General features: G+C 35.4%; 1 protein-coding gene across 2 annotated transcripts in view; it reads left to right on the forward strand.

Annotated features, from left to right (window-relative positions):
• The window catches only part of LOC149557472 (putative glycosyltransferase), a 138,679-nt gene that overhangs the window by 81,499 nt on the left and 33,282 nt on the right, over window positions 1-23,898 (forward strand). For both annotated transcript variants that reach the window (XM_089832126.1, XM_089832127.1), the window contains exons 7-15: window positions 3,590-3,689; window positions 3,876-4,122; window positions 4,223-4,464; window positions 4,867-4,989; window positions 5,199-5,279; window positions 5,366-5,703; window positions 5,970-6,287; window positions 9,093-9,177; window positions 9,290-9,536. In XM_089832126.1, coding sequence (XP_089688252.1) covers window positions 3,590-3,689; window positions 3,876-4,122; window positions 4,223-4,464; window positions 4,867-4,989; window positions 5,199-5,279; window positions 5,366-5,703; window positions 5,970-6,287; window positions 9,093-9,177; window positions 9,290-9,536 — 1,781 coding nt within the window. The remainder of the gene's footprint in view (window positions 1-3,589; window positions 3,690-3,875; window positions 4,123-4,222; window positions 4,465-4,866; window positions 4,990-5,198; window positions 5,280-5,365; window positions 5,704-5,969; window positions 6,288-9,092; window positions 9,178-9,289; window positions 9,537-23,898) is intronic.

Here is a 23,898-nt window from a genome sequence, read left to right on the forward strand (position 1 = left end):
GTCTTCTCTAGAGTGCAACCCCTATTGGAAGGGACATCCCCTATCCAAGGCTCATCACATATGCATATGTTGACTCATCAGAATGTTCCGGCACATCGAGATTATATCAATCTCAGTCATGTCGGTCAAATGGAGATCGATCTCACATACCAACATTATACTGAATATATCAATCTCATTTGTGACAGCCAAATGAGGATTATGCCTATCTCTGATACTAACACTATTATATCAATCTCAGACATGTTAGTCAAATGGAGATTACCAATCTCACATACTGACGTTATAGAGATTATATCAATCTCAGGTATGTCGATCAATTGGAGATTATCTCACATACCAACATTATAAAGATTCATCAATCTCAAGCATGTTGGTCAGACGGGAATCTCACATACTGACATTATAGAAATCAATCTCATCTAGCCATTTATAAAGAGGTTTTACTAACCTCTCACACTAACACTTTGAGATTTCATTAATCCCAGTTTAGTCACTTATATAGAGATTATCACAATCCCTACACTGGCACTTAGCCATTCATACAGAGATGCCCACGATCCCTACATTGGCACTATGGGAGCTTGATCAATTACTTCTTCCATAAGGAGATTCTATTGGTGTCTTACAAGTTACAACATATTAATAAACTCTTTATATTTAATGTACACATAATCAAATCTTTAAGTATCATTCTTTTGGATTAATGTAAATTTCGAATATCAATAATATCTGAACTTTAAATATCTTTGTTGTAAATTTACATATACATGTATATTTATATAGCCAACCAGGTATTTATTGACATATCATATGATCATGTAAATAAAACTTTGAATATATAACATCCCTTGTACACATACCTTTCTGATGCTTTTACCACCTTTGAGAGCTCCCTTGCTTCTCACGTTAAATATATGCCAAGAGGTATGCAATTATTTCTCTTTTATTATCTTATTCTATTTTCTCCTTTTGGTACGACTCTTCTTTTTTCTAATTCAATGGTGAATTATAAATTTTGTTTTATTTGTCATCTATGTCCTTTTGAAAAGTCACAACCCTTCATAATTACAATCCTTTTGAAAAGTCATAACACTTCATAATTACAACCTTTTCGAAGAGTCACAACCATTCATAGTTACAACTTACAACCTTTTTGACGAGTCACATCCTTCCATCATTGCAACGTTTTGAAAAATTCCCTTGTTTTTCTTCTCATTTCATTCCTCTTCCATTAATCGTTCTTTAACTCCTATCTTATCCTCTTCTTCTTTTCCTTCCTCTTTTAAATGAACTCTCCTCTTTATAACTTATTTTGAAGGAGTTGCAATTCTTTAATAATATCTCTTGACCTTTTATTAGATTTAGTTAATTTATATTAGTTATTTACTTATTTATTTTCAGCTTATTATCATTTATTATTAAATCCTATTTAGAAAGGTAACATAATTTTTACAATATTGTTTCTTGTAGTTAATTTTATGTTTTTATTCATTCATTATAATTTTATTTTTATTTAATTATCATTTATCTTAGATCTTATTTTAATTCTTGTTTTATTGATAATATATTATTTCATATGTTATTATTTATCTTATAATAATAATATTAAATTATTATTAATTTTTTTAAAGAGGGGTAAACACTTTACCTGGAGCTATGAACCATTGAGGCCACAAATAGGGGACCTCATCCCCATTACATTTGAACCTTGATGGCAAGAATAACAATTCAACAACTTAACCATCACAACATGCCACTATTGGCAATAATATTAAATTATTAATTAATAATTCCTTTTCAAAATATTTTAATATTAATTTTAATATATGATTTTACTATCATTATTTATTTAATAATATTATATTATTTAATCATTATTAAAATTTTATCTCAAAATGGGAACATGACAAGCATACAGTAAAAGTTGTAACTCCTTTTTTGGTAGGCAGTGATAAGCATGTTTAAGCCTTCAAAGGCTGCATTGACTATTGGAAAAGCTTTTAAGCCTTTGGAAAAGACGCACTGTCCAATCTTTAACACATTTATGACTCCATTTGTGGTTTTAATTATGGGGCGGCTGGGTATAACTCAATTCCATTGAACTATAATCATTTAATTTTATAATTTATCTTCTCACTGAATACACTCTACTACAGTTTCCAGTCTTTCCCCATTCACACACATAAGAAGGCAATTTTGATAAATATATTTATTTGCATGCACAACACCTATAAATTTGTATTTGCTTGCAAATTATTTATTATTATTTTTTACCTATAAACCTTTGAAATCCTGTATAGACAAATTAATTTATTCCTAATTCTCACTCTGCAAACATTAAGCCCAACTGTGATCTCTGGATGAGTCCACCTTTGAATTCATTTTACACACATTTGAGTGAATTACATGGTACTGGCTCGGGAGGAATGTTTCACCACTAAAACCAATCTTACCTTCGGGTTTCATTGTGACAGAAGAGATGAACAACATTCGGCATCATGGAGAAAACAACGTTTGATAAAATATTCTGAATGAGCTTCTTCTTTTCCAATTTCCCTTCTACAAGCACATTTTTAAAATTGCTTTTTATATCAATCCTTCAGCTCCATAAAAGTGACTCTAGTTTATTATTTACTTTTTTGAGCAATTAAAGTCACTTCAAATTTTTCTTTATACATTATTAATATTAGCTGTCTTTTAATTCACCCTTTGACAACTTAAATTATTTTCTGCACACTGTTCAATGTTTCAAAAAATATAAAAAATAGTCTAAAATCGAATTTCGATTTTGACAACATACCCTGAAGCTCACTTAAATCTAACTTGATGAGAATTGATACCTCCCAAAAATAGCATACTTCTCCAAGAAGTGTGCGAAGCATCTGGAATGTCGAACTACTCTTGCAAAGGACCAATGGGATCATATTGATTCCTTGAACAGAATGCCAGTATTGTAATTCCATTTCTAAAAGATAGGGATTTCCAAGAAAGTTGGAACTTGCAGAGCTGTTGGAAAGGCTGTACAAAGTGGACATTGGAAACGTCTTTGGTGAATTCTTCTCTATAGGAAGAAGTTTTTATGTAAAAATTTGTATTAGTGAAGAATGATGAGTGGGATAGTACTAGTAGTACTATGCGTATAGTATAATAGATATGCTAATAAACCTGCTCAAATCTCACTATTAGTAGTAAATTGAAATCTGCTAACTTTACTTTAATCATGGTGTTATGCTTTGTGTCTGTTACATTTGTATTTTCACGAGTTCTCCTTTGGGTGTCTAGTAGCATATATATTATGAAATTTACATTCTTTGATGAGTGTTATTTTTGCTCCGGCAATGACTGGAGCAGACATTCTATCCTTTTGTATGTTACCATACAAGTTGTAACAGATGGAAGCAGGGTCTAGTTTTTTGTTTGAATACTTTATTAATAATTCTTTGTTCTCTAATTTACTGGTATTTGCTTCTAAACAATTTTCTTCTTGTTTATCAGTTTGTCAAAACTTTTTATTGGAATTATTTGATATTCCTTTTTTTTCTTTGTAAGGAACTGTGGTTTTTTAAATGCATAAGTACATTTGCAGATGGGCACTATATCCTCCTGGCAGGGTACCCCCAGGAGTTGTTGTCCATGTGAATGAGGAAGATGGAGATGTGAATATTGAAACCCCTTCATCGCCACAGGTTATTTTTTTCTAGTTCTTTTTAGGTGCTTTTCTGTATACTTAAATGCATTATAAATGATTGGTTAAAATCATGTATGTGGGCTGTCACTTTCACACATTCAAAAGATAATTCTTTAGCCATGAAGAAATACAATTTGAATAATCAATTATGCTTTTTATTCATACCTTTTTTTAATTTCCTCAGTGGTGGCTAGATATCTATCCTCTACTTTCGGAAGAAGACAAGCCTTTGGAATGTACTCAACTTCCAGGAGAGACAATATTTGTTCCAAGTGGTTGGTGGCACTGTGTGCTTAATCTAGAGACAACAGTTGCTGTTACTCAGAACTTCGTCAATGAAACCAACCTTGAGTTTGTGTGTCTTGATTTGGCTCCTGGGCATCTTCACAAAGGAGTTATTCGTGCAGGAAAGCTTGCTTTGGAAGAACACGGTACATAGCTTAAGGATATCAATACATGTGTAGTTTGATATTTCTTTAATAGCCTAGGGAGTCGTGCCAAAGAACACTCACAAACCATCTGTACTTGCAGGCGTTTCTGATGAAGATGAGGATGCAATAAATTTAAGCAATGATTATTTGAACTCTGGCAGACGCTCATCAGTGAAAGATATAGTCTACTCCATAGATTCTCTTTCTGTGTATTTAGAGGAGAATCGTGATCACTATAATTCAAACTGGAATGAAAGCAACCCTATAGGGAAAAGGGAGATGAGGGAATGGTTGCACAGGCTTTGGGAAGTGAAGCCATCACTAAGAAAGCAGATATGGGAGGTAATATACAGTCCATTCTATGTTCTGATTCTTTGGGCCCATTTTCCTTTACAAATTCAAAATAATTTCTTAAGTCCTTAAAATTATAAATTCTTTCTTAAAATTATAAATAGTTTCTTAGGTTTATGCACTTGATTAAATGTAACAAACTTATCCAAAACAACATTGGTGTGGTAGACTCAGAAAAAAAAGTTTCATGTGTGTGTCTTTTCTTGCCATACTTTATAAGTTTATATATATTCCTACATCTTGAAAGTCACTTGTTTTCAGGGACCAACTACCAATTGTATTTCAATCAGTACAAATGTCTCATACTTGAAACCTTCATCATATTCATGTTAACTTTACATGTGCTTTTGAGCCACTGATAGAATTCATTTTGGGGTCAATTGTTGCGCTCAGGGTGCATGCATAGCACTCGATGCAGGTAAATGGTGGGATCGTGTCTCAAGTATTTGTTCTTCTAATAATTTACCCCTTCCATCAGAAAGTGAGAAGCTTCCTCTTGGGAGTGGCAGTAATCCAGTGAGTATCTTGCATCTCTAAGAAGACCTTTCTCTGTAAATCTTGTCACATCTTCCAAGTATGAAACATGAGATTCCATAATTAATTATTAAGTTTGCTAAATATTAAGAATAGTAGCAATCTCATAAATAACTTTGAAGCACATTGATGTAGAAATTTACAGAACTACGAATTCTATTACTGTTTCTTATTTTTTTGTTAATGACCAGGTTTACCTAATCGGGGAGTATGTTATCAAATTCTATGTTGAAGGAGGCTTAGAATCTGCAGTTCACAGTTTAGGATCTGAGGTACTTCATTCAAAACTTAAATTATGGCAACATGTGCATAGATCAGGTCTTCTTATTAACATGTTTTGCCTTTGAATCCTGTGCAGATCGAATTTTACAGTCTTCTACATGATTCTGGATCTCCACTAAATAACCATGTACCTTATGTGTTAGCGAGTGGATTCCTATTTTTCCGTAATGACTCGTATGAATCTATTTTGTGGGATGGAATAGAAGCCCCTTGTATACCTACAAATATTAATTGTTTTTCTGAAAACAACTTACCAAGCAATTATTCTTTTAGCACATGGAACAAAGACAAGGTAGAATCTATTTTGTTAGGGAAAATGATGCCTTTCAAAGAGCGAAATTGTTCTAATGCAAGCATGCCAGTATGGCCATACCTCATAACAAAGTGCTGCAAGGGTGAAGAACTTTGTCATGTGTAAGAAACTACCTACTTATTTATTGTTTTATATTGTAGGAAAATGCTGTGGTAACTTTCTTTACAAGTCTAGCTACCTTGTATATAATATTGCAGCTGACAGGTGTCTTTTTTGACCATTTATTTTTTCTCTCTCTCGGTTTGCTTTGTTTCTAATTTGCAACAATATTTGTGGGCAATTATAAATAATAAGAAAATCACTTTCTTTCTCTTGTCATGAAATTTGGCATAAATGAATATTAATGTTGGTTTTTGTGGATATGTAGCCGCACAAAACTATCGAAAGAGGAACTTTTTGTTTTGGCTTCTTTCTTGGGTGAGCAGGTGTGTAATCTCCATTCTTTGCCACTTCCATCCATGCCAAGCTCCTGTAAAAGAGTGAAGCTGAACAACTCTAGCAAACTGGATGGTGTACAACTACTCGACAATAAAAAGAACACTATTCCAATGGCTTTAGTGAAGCTTAATAGTTCTGTTCTGAAGGACCCACTCTATGGAAATTATTGCATCCCAGCAGAATGGCAGCTGTTCACAACCCTTCTGTGGAAACGGCTGGAAAATGTCAAGGATACTCTCAAAAAGTGGTATGCCATTCTTACATAGCTTATCTTTGATATAAGTTCCAGTAAGAAGAATCACAGGGTTTTGGAAAGCCAATTTGGATTACTCCTGAATTTGGCTCAGCAGATAGGAGGAAATATATTTAGAAGTCATAGGTAAAAGTATTATTTATCAACATGGGACTCTATAATATATGGAATGGTAATTTTTCTCCTGGCTTCTCGTCAAACCAAAACACAATGGAATTGTACCAATACATAGTAATATATGAACAAATCAGTGATGCATTCTTGACAATGATCAGGTTCCCAAAAAATAACTTCAGAATTATTTGAACCCTACGTGCTCTATTATTTTTGTGGTTTTTTCACAATTTGAATATTAAATACAATAAATACAGAACAAAAGTGTAAGAATAAAAACAAGTGAATAGTTTTGGTTTGTGTCCAAATTTAAAATGGAAGTAATGATATCTTAAGATGGTTAAGTAAAAAATGCAGGATTTATCACTTCTACTGAAACTCACCTTAGAAGATAACACATAGTAGTGTTATAAGTTGTTTTGACCATAGTAGGATAACACATAGTAGTGTTATAAGTTGTTTTGACCATAGTAGGTACTTGGACTTGGAAGACCAAATTTTTTTCCAACTCTACAAAAACTCAGCAACCTAAAAAATACTTAAATTTCTTAAAAAAATATAAATTCTGTACAAAATACAGTTACAAAATACAGGCCTTCAAATCCACTATAAAATCCTTCCAATTCGCTAAAAAGTGCTAAAATGCCAGTGTAGTTGTTTACCTTGGAATAGATCTTATAAAGCCAACAAATCACAATTTATCAGTGACATTTCCTTGTGTACATTTTTTTAAAATAAGAGGGATAAACACTTTGTTCTGGAGCTATGAACCATTAAGGCTACAGATGGGGGACCTCATCCTAATGGGAATTGAACCTTGATGGCAAGAACAACACAACTTAACCATCACACCATGTCAATGCTGACTTCTGTCCAAGTTCTGCCTGCAAGTTGCAAATGTTTTCAATGTACTTTGCTATAAACTCACCTAAACTTATATAACTGTTCCTTTATTAAACACATTATTAAACACATGACTTAGAGTTATCAATTGATTTAATTTGATGTATATTAGTATTGTCAAACTATTGTTTACATCTCTTCCCCCTTCAAATCAACTGCACTTGGCTACTTATTTGATTTCTCTTCCAATGGAGATCAGCACACTGTTCATCATCAAATATCTCCTATACTCTATGTATGTCTTCTATAGCTTAAGAAAGGTTTAAATTATAGTTTATTTGCTCATGAGCTTTTTCTTCATCTTAGTTTTTGCAAGAAAAACTCACCTACTCTTGCCTTAATTCTTGTAAATTCACCAGAAACTTGCTGCAGAAACAGCTACTTTTTCTTGTAAAATCTCAGGAAGACTAAAACTCACGATTAGTTAAACTATGATTTAAACCTTTCTGGATGACAAAAGTTTGAACTTGTCATAAAATAAATATTTAATCAAACCTTTGTTAATGGGCCGATTGATTTAGTATATCTCGGACCCATTTTTTATTTTTTATTTAATTGTTTCCGTTGGTAGGTGTGGTCGTCGGCTATCTTTGTAAACCCTTGGAAAGTTTCTCTAATGGGTATTTAAGCACGACATGTAGGTAGTAGTTGGTATGTGATTTGGATTATTTCTTTGTACTACGAATTCCTGTTGGAGTTCTATATTGTCCACCATTTCGGAAGTGAAAGATCTTCCCTACTTGGCCATTCTGGTTTTGGTGGGAGTCAACCCTCACCCTATTCCGTCTCTGTATTACTTCCTTGGATCTGGCGAACTTGCACACCATTTTTGTTTGCAAATACATATATCTGTATCTATCTTCAATTGGTTTTCAATACTTGTACTTGGATTATTTGATGTTTCTGGCGAATTTAAGCAACTTGTTCCGGTAGCTCGGAGTACAGCTCAATCTGTGGCGAAGCAGCTTGCAACATCCTCCCTCACCACAACGACACTCACTTCTGTACCCATCCGTACCCCTCCTAATTCCATCGTGCAAAATACACCCTCATACCGTACGGTATCCACTTTGTCTGTACAGTTCTGATTCATACTGTACAGACACCTCCATCAGCTTAGACCGTATGGCAGACAAATTCCGTACGGCTATTTGAGCACCCTACCTTACGGCCTCCAACTAGTCGTACCGTTATCTACACTCCATACCGTACAGCCTCCAACTGAGCTGTACGACCATCATTTCCTTCACTTCCAGGCCGTACAACCAACTTGCATACTTGTTCCAACTGTACGGTTGCCTCAATATCAGCGTATGGCCAGTTTGTGCCCCGAGTTTGGGCATTTGGCAAACAACGTCAAGAACGGAACATTACAAAACTTAAGACAAAGTTATTGAGTAACAAGGAACACAAGTATTTTTGTGGGCAATGATAACAATTTCTTGTAATTACTGGTTTGGATTTGAAGTTTCTCCTTTTTTGTCAAAGGGTATTACTCTAAAAATTTGATCCTCAATAGGTACACAATGAATAAATGAAATGATAAATGCAAATTCAGTTAGGTTCAGGGTGAAGATGACGTGCTTTCTTTATCTTGCAGTTAAATTATTTTTTCATTAGAATGTTATTCAATAGATGACTAATCTTACACTATCGACCTGAAATTATTATTTACAAAATTCTCATGATATAGCTTCTGAGTTTAATGTGGCTAATTTTCTTTAATTGAGAACAGTTTTCCTGACAGTTGATATAAATCGAGTTCCTAACTGTTATTTACAGGGGTGACAGCACTCCCGAACACCTTGTAGAGATAGTTGATGACTACTTGCCACATGATCCCCTGGTGTTACTTAACATTAATGGGGTAAGTTCTTTGAATCTGTTAAGATCATTGTGACCTATGATACCTTTTCTAGATTCTGTGCTTATTTTTAAGTTTCATTCTATTGATTTTACTCCTATATGTGTGACTTCAGGTTGAAAATGGATCAGTGGGATTTCGCAAGTCTCCTAAATGGCTTCATATGGATATCATGGATGACAATATTCTGATGGAAACCGATGTGTCTAACAATTTGTTGCTTGACACAACACAGAAATACAGTTCCACTATGAATTTGATTGCTGAAAGCATGGGCTTGGAGGAGCTTAAACATACCCAAGCAAACATAAAAAAGGTTATGTGCCCAAGTTACATTCTGGACTTCAGCAACTTATTCATAGGTAAACTATTTAATGCTTATACTTTTCCTTTTCAACCAGTTGTAGATGTTTCCATTTATAAAATCATTAAATACGTTTTTGGTGTAGTGCATCCCCTTCAAGGGGCTTTTTGTGTCTATTTTCTGAAATCTTAACTGGCCGGCATTCAAGAGATTAATGAACTCCAGTTATCTCAGCCTTGAATTCAACTATCAAGTATTATTTCATGTCATTGTCATAATAACATCATCTCTATGATGCTGTTCTGTCAGTACGATCCTTGAAGTGTCCATATATATAGATAGATAGAGAGATAGATAGATAATGAATAGACATGCCCCTTGAAGGGACATGGCTCTCCATGTCTCATCCTCAATATAAAGAGACATATTGCTGCCCTTGGAAAGCACAGACCCAAATATGGCAGTCAACAATCTGAAAATGTCAACATATACTATGGTTACTAAAATGGGGGATGAAATTCCAGATCTTTGATATCAAGAAAATATTGAAATATTTCATTTAGTGTAGTTTTTGAAGAGGTTGGACTACCAATCAAGTGATATGTCTTAAGTGTGGAGATAATAAGTCATTCAATATACCAAACCTTCATGATCAATCATTCTGCTTGCAAAGTTGTTCGAAAGCATGGTTGAGCAAAAAATTATCATGTGGGTTGATAAAAACAATAAAAGGGCAAACAGGTATGTAGGTCTTAGACTACATTCACCAACAGGTCATGGTGTTATCTTGAGACATATCCATAGAAAAGTTTGGAATGTAAAAGAAGCATATTTTAATTGTTTCATAGACTTAAAAAAGCTCTCAAGACCTATTCCAGAGAGTAAATGTTGGTGTAGAATGAAGAGTCTTGGTAGTGTGGAGAAGTTGCCATAGTCTTTATGAGGAGTTTAGAGTAAAAATTAGAACTCAAGTAGATTTTAGAAAGTTTTTGGAGTGGCGGAGTTAAGCTAGGATATCCTCTACCACTTCTCCTTATATATCAATAGTTCAAAACAATAGCTAAATTTGTAGGGAGGGAATGGTCTTATTTTGAAAGAGTACATTGGGAGGCCTTTCTTTTGTATGCTGACAATCTCATTTTGATTTCTAGGGCCTCTCATGGTATACAAGAGCACTTATATGCCTTAGAGCACTTTTGCAAAGAGGTGGCTATAACTAACACCAACAAGATAAAAGTCATAGTACTCTCTGATAGAAAGAAAAAAATCAAACTTTTATTTTGATGGGAGCATTCTAGCAGATGGAAATACAACCTTAAAATTGATCTGAACAAGCAGCTTAGTAGTGTAACTTGCAGAAGAGAACCGTGGGAGTTTGAAGCAAACAAAGAGGATGAATAGAAATAAGAAAAAAATGACGATGACGATGGTGATTTGGAAGACTTTGATCCTCTTTTTATATCTATCTCCATGATGAAAAATGTCTCTTCATCGTACCCTTTTGTGTAATGGTTGATTAATCTTCCTTAATCACATATTTACATGAACATTTTATATTGTCTTGAGTTCACCTTGCCATGAATATTTTGTTGTTGTTTAGTTGCTACTCTCCATGATTAATTATTATTTCATTTAAATCATACTTGTATGTATTGATTACTGTCTTTGGAATGACAAGTATAATTGCTGTTTATTGGATAGCTAATCATCTGATTAGTAGATTGCTGATCCTAATCAGTTCGTTGATCAATACTAATTCCTCTTTACATGACAGCGATAAGTTTATTGGGTGATAATCATCAATTTTCTGATTCAATCCATTTGATCCTTTTTCCAAACTGATGGTGATTGATGCTTGATCATGCTTTATCTCCTCTTCATTGCATAGTGATAATAATTGATTGATGCTTATGCTATCATCATTATCTTCCTTTGTATGATGATGATAGTGATACAGATTTTTCTTAATATATGATCAATCAAAAGATGCTATGACATAAGTTCCTATGTGACATCCATATCTTGATTATGCATCATACTTCATGCTGTCTTGATAACGATCACGATGTCCTCTAGTGGATATGTTGGATTATGGATTTACTATTCATTATGCTGATCACATTGATTTAATGTAACTGATAGTAAAGTCATGATTAACATGTAGATAAGGTGGGTGTCCAAAAGATTGTCATACTTGATACCATGTGAGCTCAATGTTTGGATCATAATATGGTGTTATGTTGATGGAGGTACTTGATCTCTGCAACCCTTGATCATGTCACTTGATCTTGACCTATGTCCATATTGCTTCCTTTGGTGTGCTTACTTGATGCTGGATAGGAATCTTGTCTTATCTCCTTGATAAGATCTTGACGCTATTGACTTTATTGGAAAGAATATGCAAGTGTTTGATGAAAGAAAACATTGAAGTGAGCAAATGCCATATCTCGTTTAATGCATTTCCAAATAATAACAAAATATTAAAGGTTTTTGTTATGGATAAATTTTGCAAGTGTTTGTGTGAAAATACTTGTATAGAAATTCAACACCACATATAATCATCTATAAAAAGCCTATGCAGAGTAAACGCGCCTTGCAACACAAAGGATCTCAGAATTCAACTGATGGAAAACACCATCTTATTATGAAACAGGTAGGCGGAAGAAGCCAAAAGAGGAATGAGAGCATAAAAGTTGTGTTTGCATAGCTGCAGTAGTAGAATTTTTGGACCAGAATTTGCTGGCTTCTTTGGCAAGTGCCAAATCCTATCAAATGAGGGAGGTGTTGCAATGGGGTTCAAACTTTTTAATCTTTATGTCAATTAGAGCCAAACCACCTGTTGTGACCTTTCCACACATCACTCCATTGCACATGTGCACCCCCCTCTTTTTGCTGAATAAGCCAAAGTCCTTTTGCAATCAGTGTCATCTTGTGACCCCTGAACTATGTTGGTGGTTTGCGCTGAGTATGCGATTGGCTAGGTCTAGGATTGAATTGTTGTCTGCCTTTGACCTCTTGACTGGAAACTATATGAAAAACAATGAATTAGGTCAAGTGTGAATGAGAAATGATCTTTAGAAAGAATGCTTGTGAATGTTCAAATGTTTTGACATACTTTCTATTTGTGGAAATTTTTATTTCTTAGTGTGTCTATTTTTATTAAGTTGCCTTGTGTCACGGAATGAATTTATATTGAGTTTGGAAGTACATTCTATTTTTAGCAAATCAATCTTTAGTAAGTTTCACTATGCCCTGGTTCCTCCTAATTTTCCATTTAAGCAAACTTACTATTTATAGTAAATCTATTTTTGGTAGGTTAGATGAACACTAGCTGAGGAAGAGGAAAGACCAATATCTAGTTCTATATTCAGAGAATTGAACAATGCTGGTAGTAGGTTGAAAATTTACGAATTTGAAAAAGCATCTCCTGAAAAAGTGTCTTTTGAAAAGGAGCACCGAAAAAGAATCTCATGAGAAGGCAACTCCTAAGGAAAAGTGAAAAAGCACTGAAAAAACATCTAAAAGAGGAAAATTCTGAAGATGCGTCCAATTTCAGATTTGAAATGACAATTCGAAAAGCATCCATCTCCAAAAGAATGATTGAAAATGAATATCTAAAGCATCAAAAAGTGGAAGAAACATTAAAAAACATGGAAAGCTGTGAAGATTCCTGATTCTAATCCAAAAAATTATGTAAAAATTCTTTGGAAAAGTTTTGTTCCAATATTAAATTTGTTAGAAATCTTGAGAAAAAATTGTAGAAAAGAACATTGATGCAAGCTTGTTGATTATCAAAATTTGGGCGAGTTTGAAAACTTTTAGGATCTAAAATCTAAAATCTCCATTATAACATCCTAATAATATTTATGTAAAATATAGCTTAAAGTATAAAACTTAATTTGTATTCAAAATTGAAAAAAATGACTATCATGAACAAAATCCACCACTCCCATAAATTTGTGCCATAGAATGCTAATCCACTAGGGTCATGGATTGACACCCAAGGGACAAATTCCCCCACTAGGCCTCAGATGCATCCTAGAGTGCCAATTTCTATGGGTAATGGAAATGTTCAAAACTAGCAAAATCCTCCATTTGGTCTGATTTGCACCCTAGAGTGCCATTTCATGATGACCAAGGAAAAACTAGAAGGTGAAAAATCCTTCTTAGGAGTCAAGTTGCTCCCTAGAACACTAATGCAAGGAGGTCATGGAACTTGTCACAAGGGATAAAGTCCTCCATAAGGCATAGGTTGCACTCATAGACACAAATCCATGGGGATCATGGATTCCCTAAGTGAAAAATCCACCATGAGTGCAAATTCTATGTGGTCAAGGAAAATTCTTCAAGACACAAAATTCACTACCAAGGCACATTTGCGCCCAACAATGCTAGAATGCAAACTTCAAGGAAAATGGGTTGAAATTCAAGGTTCCACAAACCAGTCTAATTTTCTCCTCAAGGTGATATGGTTTCTAATAAAAATTGAAAGAGGTGGAAAATTATTTGTGTTGGAACTATATGCCTTTGTTTATCAACACCCATAGGAGAAATTGCATAGATGGATTTAGAATTGGGCCAAGCATGAAAAATCAAAGATTCAAATTGCAAGAACTGATTTAAAATTTGGTTAAATGTGGGAAATCAAAGGTAAGGTGAGGGAATTTGATGAGAAGTTGGAAATAGCTTAATTGCCTATTGTTGGCTAAATATCTTGCAAGTCACTAAGACTAAAACTTACAAAATGGTAACTTTAGGCAATGGTGTAGTGAGATAAATCTCTCCTCTTAGCAATAGGGGAGGCTCCCTTCTTACCGTAGGTGGCTACGACAGAAACCTAACTGAAAATGACAAATGGGTGATTCTCAAAATCAACTCCTCTTTTTCTAGGAATGATCTTATGGTAACAACTACTTCTTGCTAATTAAATAAAGGTACCTATTGCTATGGTAATACCAATGTCTTAGTAGTTGAAGTAAGAACAACTCTCAAGATAACAGTTATAACTATATATGGTTGATTGATAATAAGAACCCAAAGTCTCTTACGGTCTATCCTTTTTTACGAGTAAAGCGAATAGATAACAAGGCGCAAAGTCTCTTGCCAACTACCTAAGTTGAAATAATATACTTGAAATCAAAGCACAAAGTCTTTATTCTCAAGTATTTGCAGCCATAATAAAACTATAACTATCCTATTTCCAGAAGCTCAAAGTTTCCAAGAAACAAAACCAAACGCTCAAACGCTTTACAGAGATAGATTATAAACTAAATCAAAGATAAATTGATCAATGCAGCTTAACAAAAAAAAAACCAACTTTAAGCTTTACAACAAAAAGTTTGAGAAAACTTGCTTCTTTATTCAATTGAGAAAATTTTGTTACAGAAACACAGTTTTCAAGTTACAAGCACTTAAGCATAGCCTCCTAGTATAAGAAAAAGATAAATGTTTACAATGAGCTCTCTCCTTTATTTAGGAAGAGAAGAGAGGGAGAGGTGGAGAGGAAAGGGGAAACCCTTAACCACCTTCACTTATTCTACTGACAAACTTCTAACTAACTTTGACTTATTCTAAGTTGCTTGCCTAATCCTGTCACAACTCAATTACATGAAGCGTGTATACAAATGCATGTTTCTTGTATTTACAAAGTACATTGCTACTATTGCCAAAACCATTTCTATTTCTAAAAGGCATAAGAAAGAAATGCCCAAGGCACTTAGAAAGATCTTCATAACGTATCCATGAACTCTCTGAATTCGTGGAACGATTCTTGTACAATTGTTGCATTGGTTCTCCTATGCTTCATGCAACAACCGATAACTTAAAGATAATGTTAGCGTTTTCTAAAGTAACACTTCTACATTCTTTTAGCTTGCTTTGGAGATCATGAAGTGAGAATTTATAGCTTGTGAGAGTATCATTCTCTCCAAAATCAAAGTCTTTCTACCCAAGTTGTAGATGAACTACTACGAGAACTCCCTCATCAACAAGTTCTCCATTTTTAGTGATAATTGCACATGTTAGTTGCTGAAAACCATTTCTGATCATGCACTCTTGGTCTTGTAAACATTGTACTTCTGCTTCGCCTTCAATCACTAGGCTTTGAAACACCTTTTCCATGTTGCTCATTAGATGCAAGGTATTGTAGCACATCTCTGCTGAGGAGAAAATACCATAGTCACACAAAACATCTAAGTCAACTTTGCTCAGTCTTCCACACTTCCAGATCCCCCTCAAGAGATTTAAGTTGTTGATGAAACGCACCAAGAAGCTCCTTCCAACTAGCTGAAATATCTTTCCCATGTCTCAATATCCTGAAACTATCCTTGATCGCATCCACCTTTTGGGACACTAGACAATCTATAATGTCCCCTTCTCAGCGCTAGACCGACTGGTGTCTTGTTGGTCTATCTTTCCATCCGGATAGGCTGACAACATTTTTTTGAGGATGTCAGCCAGTCACAGGAATCTATTTGGTTTCATTGGGGGGGATATTTAAGTGGGAACTCCTAAGGTTAAGTCACTTTATTTTATTAAGTTGATTTATAAAGTACTTTATCATTTAAAGTCACTTTATGACAAAAATGACTTATGTGACTAAAAGACAAAATAGGCTTTTATCCCACATTGCCTAGTTGTTCTTCGCATCTCCCCTCACATTGAGGTTATAAAAGAAAGTATCTGCATTGGATTTGGATCATGAAATATGTTATTATTCAAATCTTAAAAGGTTGCTTAAATGTGATTGGTTTTTTCTTAAGGATGAAACCGCTTAAGGAGAATAGTGAAGCTGGATGCAAACCTAGTGTCTCACCTTTCATACCCAGAATTGAAGTTAGAAGTGACACATTGGAATCTATATGAAAGCTAGAGCTTCAACAACAGGTAGAAGAAACAAACGATTGAAAGACAACCTATGGTACTAGTGACGTACAGGCCAGCAATAGGTAGACATAAGCATAGTCAGCAGATAGGGAGGATAGGTATTTCACAACCTGAGATTGCAGAGGTAATCCCTTGCGTTGAATATAGCATTACATCGGTATTGGTTCAGCCCTAGTCATGGTCCCTCCTAGCCTCATAATAGACAGTAGAGTTAACGTGGGAGTTGGAAGCAACAAGTCAGCACCTGTATTAAGCCCGCAGTGGATTGCGCATTGGAATTTCTATAGGACAGTAGCTAGTTGGACCAGTGATGACACTAAGGTCAGAATTCAAGTTTAAAATGGTGATTGCAGAAGACTTCAAGGTGGAATAACAGGGTCATCACACGGCGGAAAAACGAGTATTCTCTCTTCCAGCAAATGACATTTTCCATTTGTTGGAATCGGGTTTGTATGTTACCTAACCGTGTATCTCTTGTCAGCTACGTTTGCATTTGTATGACCTCCCTAGTACGTAGAAGTTCTTACTGTTGTTTCAAATATTGAGGAGAATACTGTTTGATTAATATACATAACTCGTATGTCTTTGCAATTTTAATATACTTGATACACCATTGATGTAAACTCTTGGAAACATTGAATCAAATTGTTGAGTAACTATCTATTAGATTGGATAACAACCATAGACCCAACACTACAGTGATATCAATAATTAACAACAGTCATGTCTATATCAACTGTTTGCTAAAATGCTTTGATTAGAGATTTAACTTCTCTTAGTAGATTATAAGGGGATTCTTACACAATCACACCAATTGTCCAGAACTCTGGCTTTCTTTGCAATCTGCACTGCATGTTTCGAAGACTCAACTCTTAGAGAGCAAGCCTTCATCTTCTCAATAATGTCTTGCAATCTAGTGGTCTCCTCCTTAAGCCCATTCTTCCTTTCCCACAACTTATCATTCTTTTGTGTGAGCATGCTGAGAGCATCATTTGCATTTTGATGACCAACCAACGAGATTGTTTACCAAGTTCAATTGTGGTGAACTTGTAATCATTGGTTTGCATTTGGTTTGCTAGCTTTTCAACAAGAGGCTCAACTACCTTTGCATATTTGGTGTTGATAGCACCCAACATTATCCTTGATACCACCTTAATCTTCTTGGTCTTAGGAGTCGTGGCCTTTGCAACCACATTGGAATCATGGTCTTCAGGTGGAAGTTCTTCCTTCTTTCTCTTGAGTAATTGTGGCGAGCCAAGGAGGAAGAGGATCTTATAGAAGAAATGGTAAACAAAGTGACGTTGGATCAACTTGTGCAATTGTAGCTACAATAGTTGAGGCCTCAGACATAATGGCCACTGGAGCTAGGCTGCTATGTGTGATCTTTGTCATGAATTGCTCAAATTGTGCTGATGAAGTATCCATCGATGTCATGGATGGAACCACAACATTTGGAATAGACATGGTGTAGGCATCGAACATACTTTCAAAGTTGTCATATTGCTCCACTATTAGGACCGTAGGAGCAACAAACGAGATAGGCATAGATGGTGTGATTGGAGTTGGATCCACATGGAATGGTGCTTGCTCAGGAGGAAGAGTGTCCATCGTAACATGCAAGGGTGAATCCACTGACTCATTTGAGGCTGGCACAAAATGAGGAAGGGTGGTTGCAACCGAGACTTTTGGAGGAGTTCTCCTTGGAGAGCACTTTCCCAGCAAAGGAGGAAGCTTATCATCACCTGAAGCACACTTCCCTTGTGTTTATCACCCTTGATGGTGAGCTTTAGATTGGATGTTGTCGAAGACTCTGTGCCATCCTTCTGTTTACCTCTCATTTCAGTCCTTAGACCGCTTGGACCAATAGGATCAAAATCTGTTCCACATTGCACCTTTATGTTCTTCAACCATATGTTTGTGTTGACAAGAATAGGTTGAAAGCTGTCCCAAATAGAGATGCTTTCCTTGGATGAATAAGATGGAGACGAGATAAGCAACCTATCAAGGTGATGCTAAGTGTACTCTAGATCCAAGACTCGATCATCATCTTTAACCCCGACACAGACCACTGCAAAATTGAATTTCACCATTTGCTTAACGGTCAATCGACAATATCCATCTGGCGGATATTAATCTCTGTGCGCAAATCAACCCAAAGGTCTTCAAGGTGATGCACATGAATGTAAGATTTTCTGATTTTATCGTTTGTTCCTCACCAATCAAAGCAAGAACGTGCCATGAACTTCTTCAATGTGATCTTTGGAGTTCAAACTCCATGTTCTTGGCCTTTGGCACTATGTCTAGTGAATAGCTTCCAATTGTAAAATAATTCTTTGATGAAATACCAATACCTAGCCTATGCAAAGAAGACTAGTATGATTGTACCACCATCAACTGCCTTGCTAACTCCATAGGGATGATCCTGTTAGTAGGATAGCATGGGAGAGTATATGGCTTGTCTCTGAAATAACCAACTCCCATGTAAGTAAAGTAGGGAAATTGGAGGAATAGACAACCATATTCATTCATGTTTGCCCATGCTTCATTGAACACTCGCTTCTTTTGCAGTTCCTTGTTGAATAAGCACATATAATGCTCAAAGAAGGCATCTTGTCACCCGTGGTAGATAGGCCTGATAATGAAACTAGGGCAACAACAATGTACCCCAGATTGAGTTCATAACATTTCTGCATCTATTCTGAAGTAGGTATGACGCTTTCTACCCTCCCTAAATCTTTTTTCTCTACAAGTCTCCCCAACGAAGTTGATAATGGATGTCAATCCCCAAGTATTTGTAATCTTTCAGCACTTCTTACAGGCTGCCTTCAAAAAGAAAGGATAAATGTTTTTCCTTCCTCTTCAAAGAAAAAATCATAATTTTTCATTTTGGTGATGTTCGCCTCCATTCCAACCTCTTGACAAAAGTGCTCCAAAGACCCTTAATGATCTGTCAACCCTCAAGCAGTTTTTGAAATCAGAATAAGGTTGTCCGCATAAAGAAGTAGCTTCACCACATACCCTACCAAGTGGACCCCTTCACCCTCACTCTTGTCTAACCACGCTTCTAGTTTCTCAATGTATAAGCCAGACAAAGTGGGAGCTAAAGGGCACCCTTGTTTAACACCAATATCACTACCAAAGCATTCGGACATTCTTTTTTTAGTTCTGATTTTGGCCCAAACCCTCTCATATAACCTATGCATTGCCATTCTATAATTCTTCTATTCTCTTCCACAACCTGTCTCTAGGAACTGTGTCAAAGGCTTTCTTAAAATTTACAAAACAACAATAAGCTTCCCCCCTTGATTGTCCCATACATTCTCCATAAGATGTCAAAGAGTGATGCAATAATCAATAGTGGAGTGCCAAGGCCTAAAGCCTACTTGCCCTTGTGCTCTTTTTCCTTCACCTTTTGCGCAACTATTGATTCTACATTCCACCATGCTCTCAAAAACGTTGCCAAATGGAGGGTAGAGAGTTAAATAGGCTTCGAATCTGGGCTCAATCTTTGCACATTTTCATCCAAAATTTGTAGCTTACCAAGTGTAGGAAGTTGGAGATTCAATATGCATCATTTTAGCAATTGTTTTGACCAAGCAATATGCAATGCATATTAGAAATGGGTCCAAAACATTATATGCAACTTGAAAAGGATTGTATGCAAGCTGAAAATGATAAACAATGCTGTAGAATCTTAGATCTTACCTTGTACCAAAGAGTTGAAGATTTGATGAAGGAAAATGCTCACACACAAGGCGTTCTTGGGAAAAAATGTGCCCTAGATGGGCTGTAGAATGAGCAAAAACCTCTTCAATCTGCACTTTTGAATATCTAAGAATGATCCTTGGGTGATTTTATGCTAAAACGACCCTATGGAGAACAAAATCCATCAAGTATTGACCAAGATATGAGTGATTCTTTCCTGCAAATCCCGTTTTTCTCAAAAAAGCCCAAATTTGGTGGGTTTTTACAAGTCAAAAGCATGTGTTTCTGGTCCAAAAATCGCCACCTGTGCTTGGACAAACAAAAATGCCTTTCAAAGTGAATGAATACTCACTTTTTAGTGCTCAAAACATGAGTTTTCAAGTCCAAGATCACCACCTCTCCAAAAGGCATGCAAAATGGAGTAATGGCATGCTTTTGATAATGTAAAACATGTGTTTTTAAAGACAAATCACCACCCATAAATCCAAACAGTTATAAGAGATTAAGGAAGCACTTATGAGTCTCAAAAATATGTGCTTTTGGATTTAAAATTGCCACCCATATGCAATTTTACTCTAAAATGCTTATAAGGTGAGTAATGGCGTAGTTTTAGGATACAAAAGCACATGCTTTTGACTTGAAAATTGCCACCTCTAGGCATTTTAAAGAAAATACAAGTAATGGAGTGCTTTATGGGGTGAAAAGCATGTGTTTTGGAGTGCTTTATGATGTGAAAAGCATGTGTTTTGGAGACCAAAAAGCCCACCATATGCATTAGAATATCAAAAACATCTTGGAGAAGAAGTAATGACATGTTTTGGGGAGAAATAATACATATTTTTGGGTTCAAATTCCCCACCTATATGCATTTTAACACTAACTCAAGTCAACAAACATATTAATTCATTATTAAAGTGCAATAACATGTGCTTTTGGGTTCGAATCCCCCACTTCAAAGCAGGTAAGTGATAAAATATCATGTTATTGCATATAAAAAGTCCACTTATATGCATTTAGGACTTATATTTATTGTAAGTGGGTTTTTAGTAGATCTTTTGCATGTTGATATATGCTATGAGTGATAAAAACCCCACCTTTATGCATTTTAAATGTCTCATGTAATCAAATTTAATAAATAACTACAGTTTTCAATAAAGTAACATGAAAATAGACTAATTTTCATGAAATATTAAAAACTATGGTCGAATGAACTCAGGTTGAGCTAAAATGGGTGTCAAAATCTAGTTTAAGTATTAAATTTTTTTTTTTTTGTGCAATTGTCGATAAAAAGCCCATTTTTGGAGGTTTTTTAATCACAATGTGTTATCGTCTTGAAAACCCCCAACTTTTCCTTTATAACTTGTGCTGGACAACTTTGTTCAAGGTCTATGTTAGCTCAAAATGAGCGGAATTGCAAGGGCTATTATTATAAGTCAAAGAATGTTTACCAAAAATCAAGCATCTCCAGTCAAAGAAGAAAAGCTGTTTCTTACAAACATTTCTAGATTAAACTTGGTGGAAATCTTCAAAAGAAAAACACAAGTTACATAGATTACAATTCAGGGATTTCAAATTATCTTAATGATGCTTTACCAATATGTTAAAACAAAGAGGCTATACCTACGAATCCATGAGAAAATTGTGTAGGGTTGCCCACAAAATTGAGGACAACTATGTATTTGAATTCTAACCTCTCCAAGTGCGTGCCCATGAATAAAGCTTGTTGGTGAAGTTAAATTCCTTGATGGGTTCTTTTTGGGAAAAACTAAAAGCAACAAGCATGGAAGTTTTGGAGAGAGAATTTCTAAAGAAGATGAGTTTTTTAGAGAGAGGTGTGGAATGAAAGATCCCCAATCCTAGTGACCTTGGAAATTGATGTTTGTTTCAAAATTCGAGCCTTTGACCAGAATTTTGTACCTTCGAATAGACTTTATAGAATTCTGATTTCTTTTTGGTGTTTTCTTGTTTTCAAGTTTTCAGGTGTTTTTGAAGATATAAGCAACAAATATAAAATAACTTCGAACTAAGAATGATGAGTAGCATTTGTATATTGAAAACACTTAACAATCTGGAAATGATTCAAATTGTACCAGGCATAATATTGAGATTTTCTATGGTGAGAAAATTTTTATGGATCAGCAAATTGATAAGTCTGAAAATTCTGATTTTTATGACAGCAGCTATACATTTTGATAGGAGGACATGGTTAATGATACAACAAGTGAGGATAATTCAGAGTTTTCAGCTAATGGTGAACCATCCTTTTATAAAGGCTTTGACAGAAGCGAGAGTACTTATGATGGAGTAGGAAGTTCAGATTTATCCTTAGCATGCTCTGAGGGAATCTTCAGCTTGCCTAGAGTTTTATCACCTAGCTCTTATGAGATGGCCACTGCCTACTTGTTGATTGGTGATTTTTCTTGTTGGTGTATTTCCCCTATCAGTGATTTGTCTGTGTATGTTGGCAATATATTCGCTGATTCTATTTGGCCTTCCAGAGTCAACGAGTTATTTGCAAGTGAGTGGAGAGATCATACGTTACCTTACATTCCACATGAGGTGTTGTTGATGCGAGTTTTGTATCACTTACATAACATATTAGGATTTGAATATTCGATATAGGATATCAAACATACAACTCCTCTCTTGAAAAGTTATTGCTCATGAAGACATAAGCAATAGCTCCAATGTTCCTTACTCTTGTGCATACTCATTCAGTTTTATCGATGTGATTCATTGGTAGTCACGTAGGCGGCCTTACGCAAATTGTTGAGGATGACTTGGACTTTGGTGGGATGAAGGTGATGATGGCTCGGTTTGTAAAATGTGCAGAGGTAGATAATGTTGATGGTGGTAATGATGGAGAATGAGTCTGCCAATGATGATGTTGGTGGGAAAGCAGTGGTGGTGGAAGGTGAATGGATGTGTTCTGATACTTGACCTACTTTTCTAACTTCCTTCTCTAAACTTCAACTACTCCACTACTCACTATTCTACTCCTGCTCCTAGGAATGGAAGGTTAGCAAATGGATGGGGATTGAACCTAATGAGAGCTGACCAGCGGCCTCACTTCCATAGGTGCAATGATTTGAAGGAATAATAAACTAGTTTGCTACACAAAGCTTCCCAACTAGCCGCTAGGATGCTAGTGGTCTAGTATTGATCCCTATCAAACATCTACCAATGCTACCATACAACTATCCATCTACTTTACTCTTGCTTAAACAACTTGAAATGAAATTTGCTTCAACAACTTGAAAAGAAATCTAACTATGTGAAAGTAGAAAACATGCAATAACACCCAATGTTCTTAATCAACATGCAAATTGCAACAATGAAGAAGAGAGCAATTTTGGTATTATCTTCGCAACAATTTCTCCAACACTTTACAAATGAGAGAAAATGGCCTTATATAAGGGCCAGAAATACAACGGACGGTGGAGATCAAAACAAGATCAACGATCCAGATTGGATCCTAAAAACTCTAATTAGGGTTGCCACCCCATCGGCCAATGAGAAGGTGCCACCTCATCAATGGAACAATGAAAAAAAGTGCAAAAAATGTCAACCAATGAGAAGGCATCAAAATGGCGGCCAATCAGAAATAGACACTTGTCCTATTTTAGAAGAAAGGAAAATTTGCCACTTGGGCTTACATCAAATGATCTTCTAATATAACTCTTCCCTTTTCTTTCATTTTCTTAGCTAAGGCAATGAACTTAGCTAGCCTCTCGTTAACTTCTTCCATAGGAGGACAAGGTGTGTGCTTCGCCTTGAGTTCCGCTGACTTTGCCACGCTACTTGCTGCTTGTAGTATCTTTTCGTGATCC

This window comes from Cupressus sempervirens, chromosome 5, assembly GCF_028749045.1.
Source record: "Cupressus sempervirens isolate cs-2001-9-10 chromosome 5, ASM2874904v1, whole genome shotgun sequence".
NCBI lineage: Eukaryota > Viridiplantae > Streptophyta > Pinopsida > Cupressales > Cupressaceae > Cupressus > Cupressus sempervirens.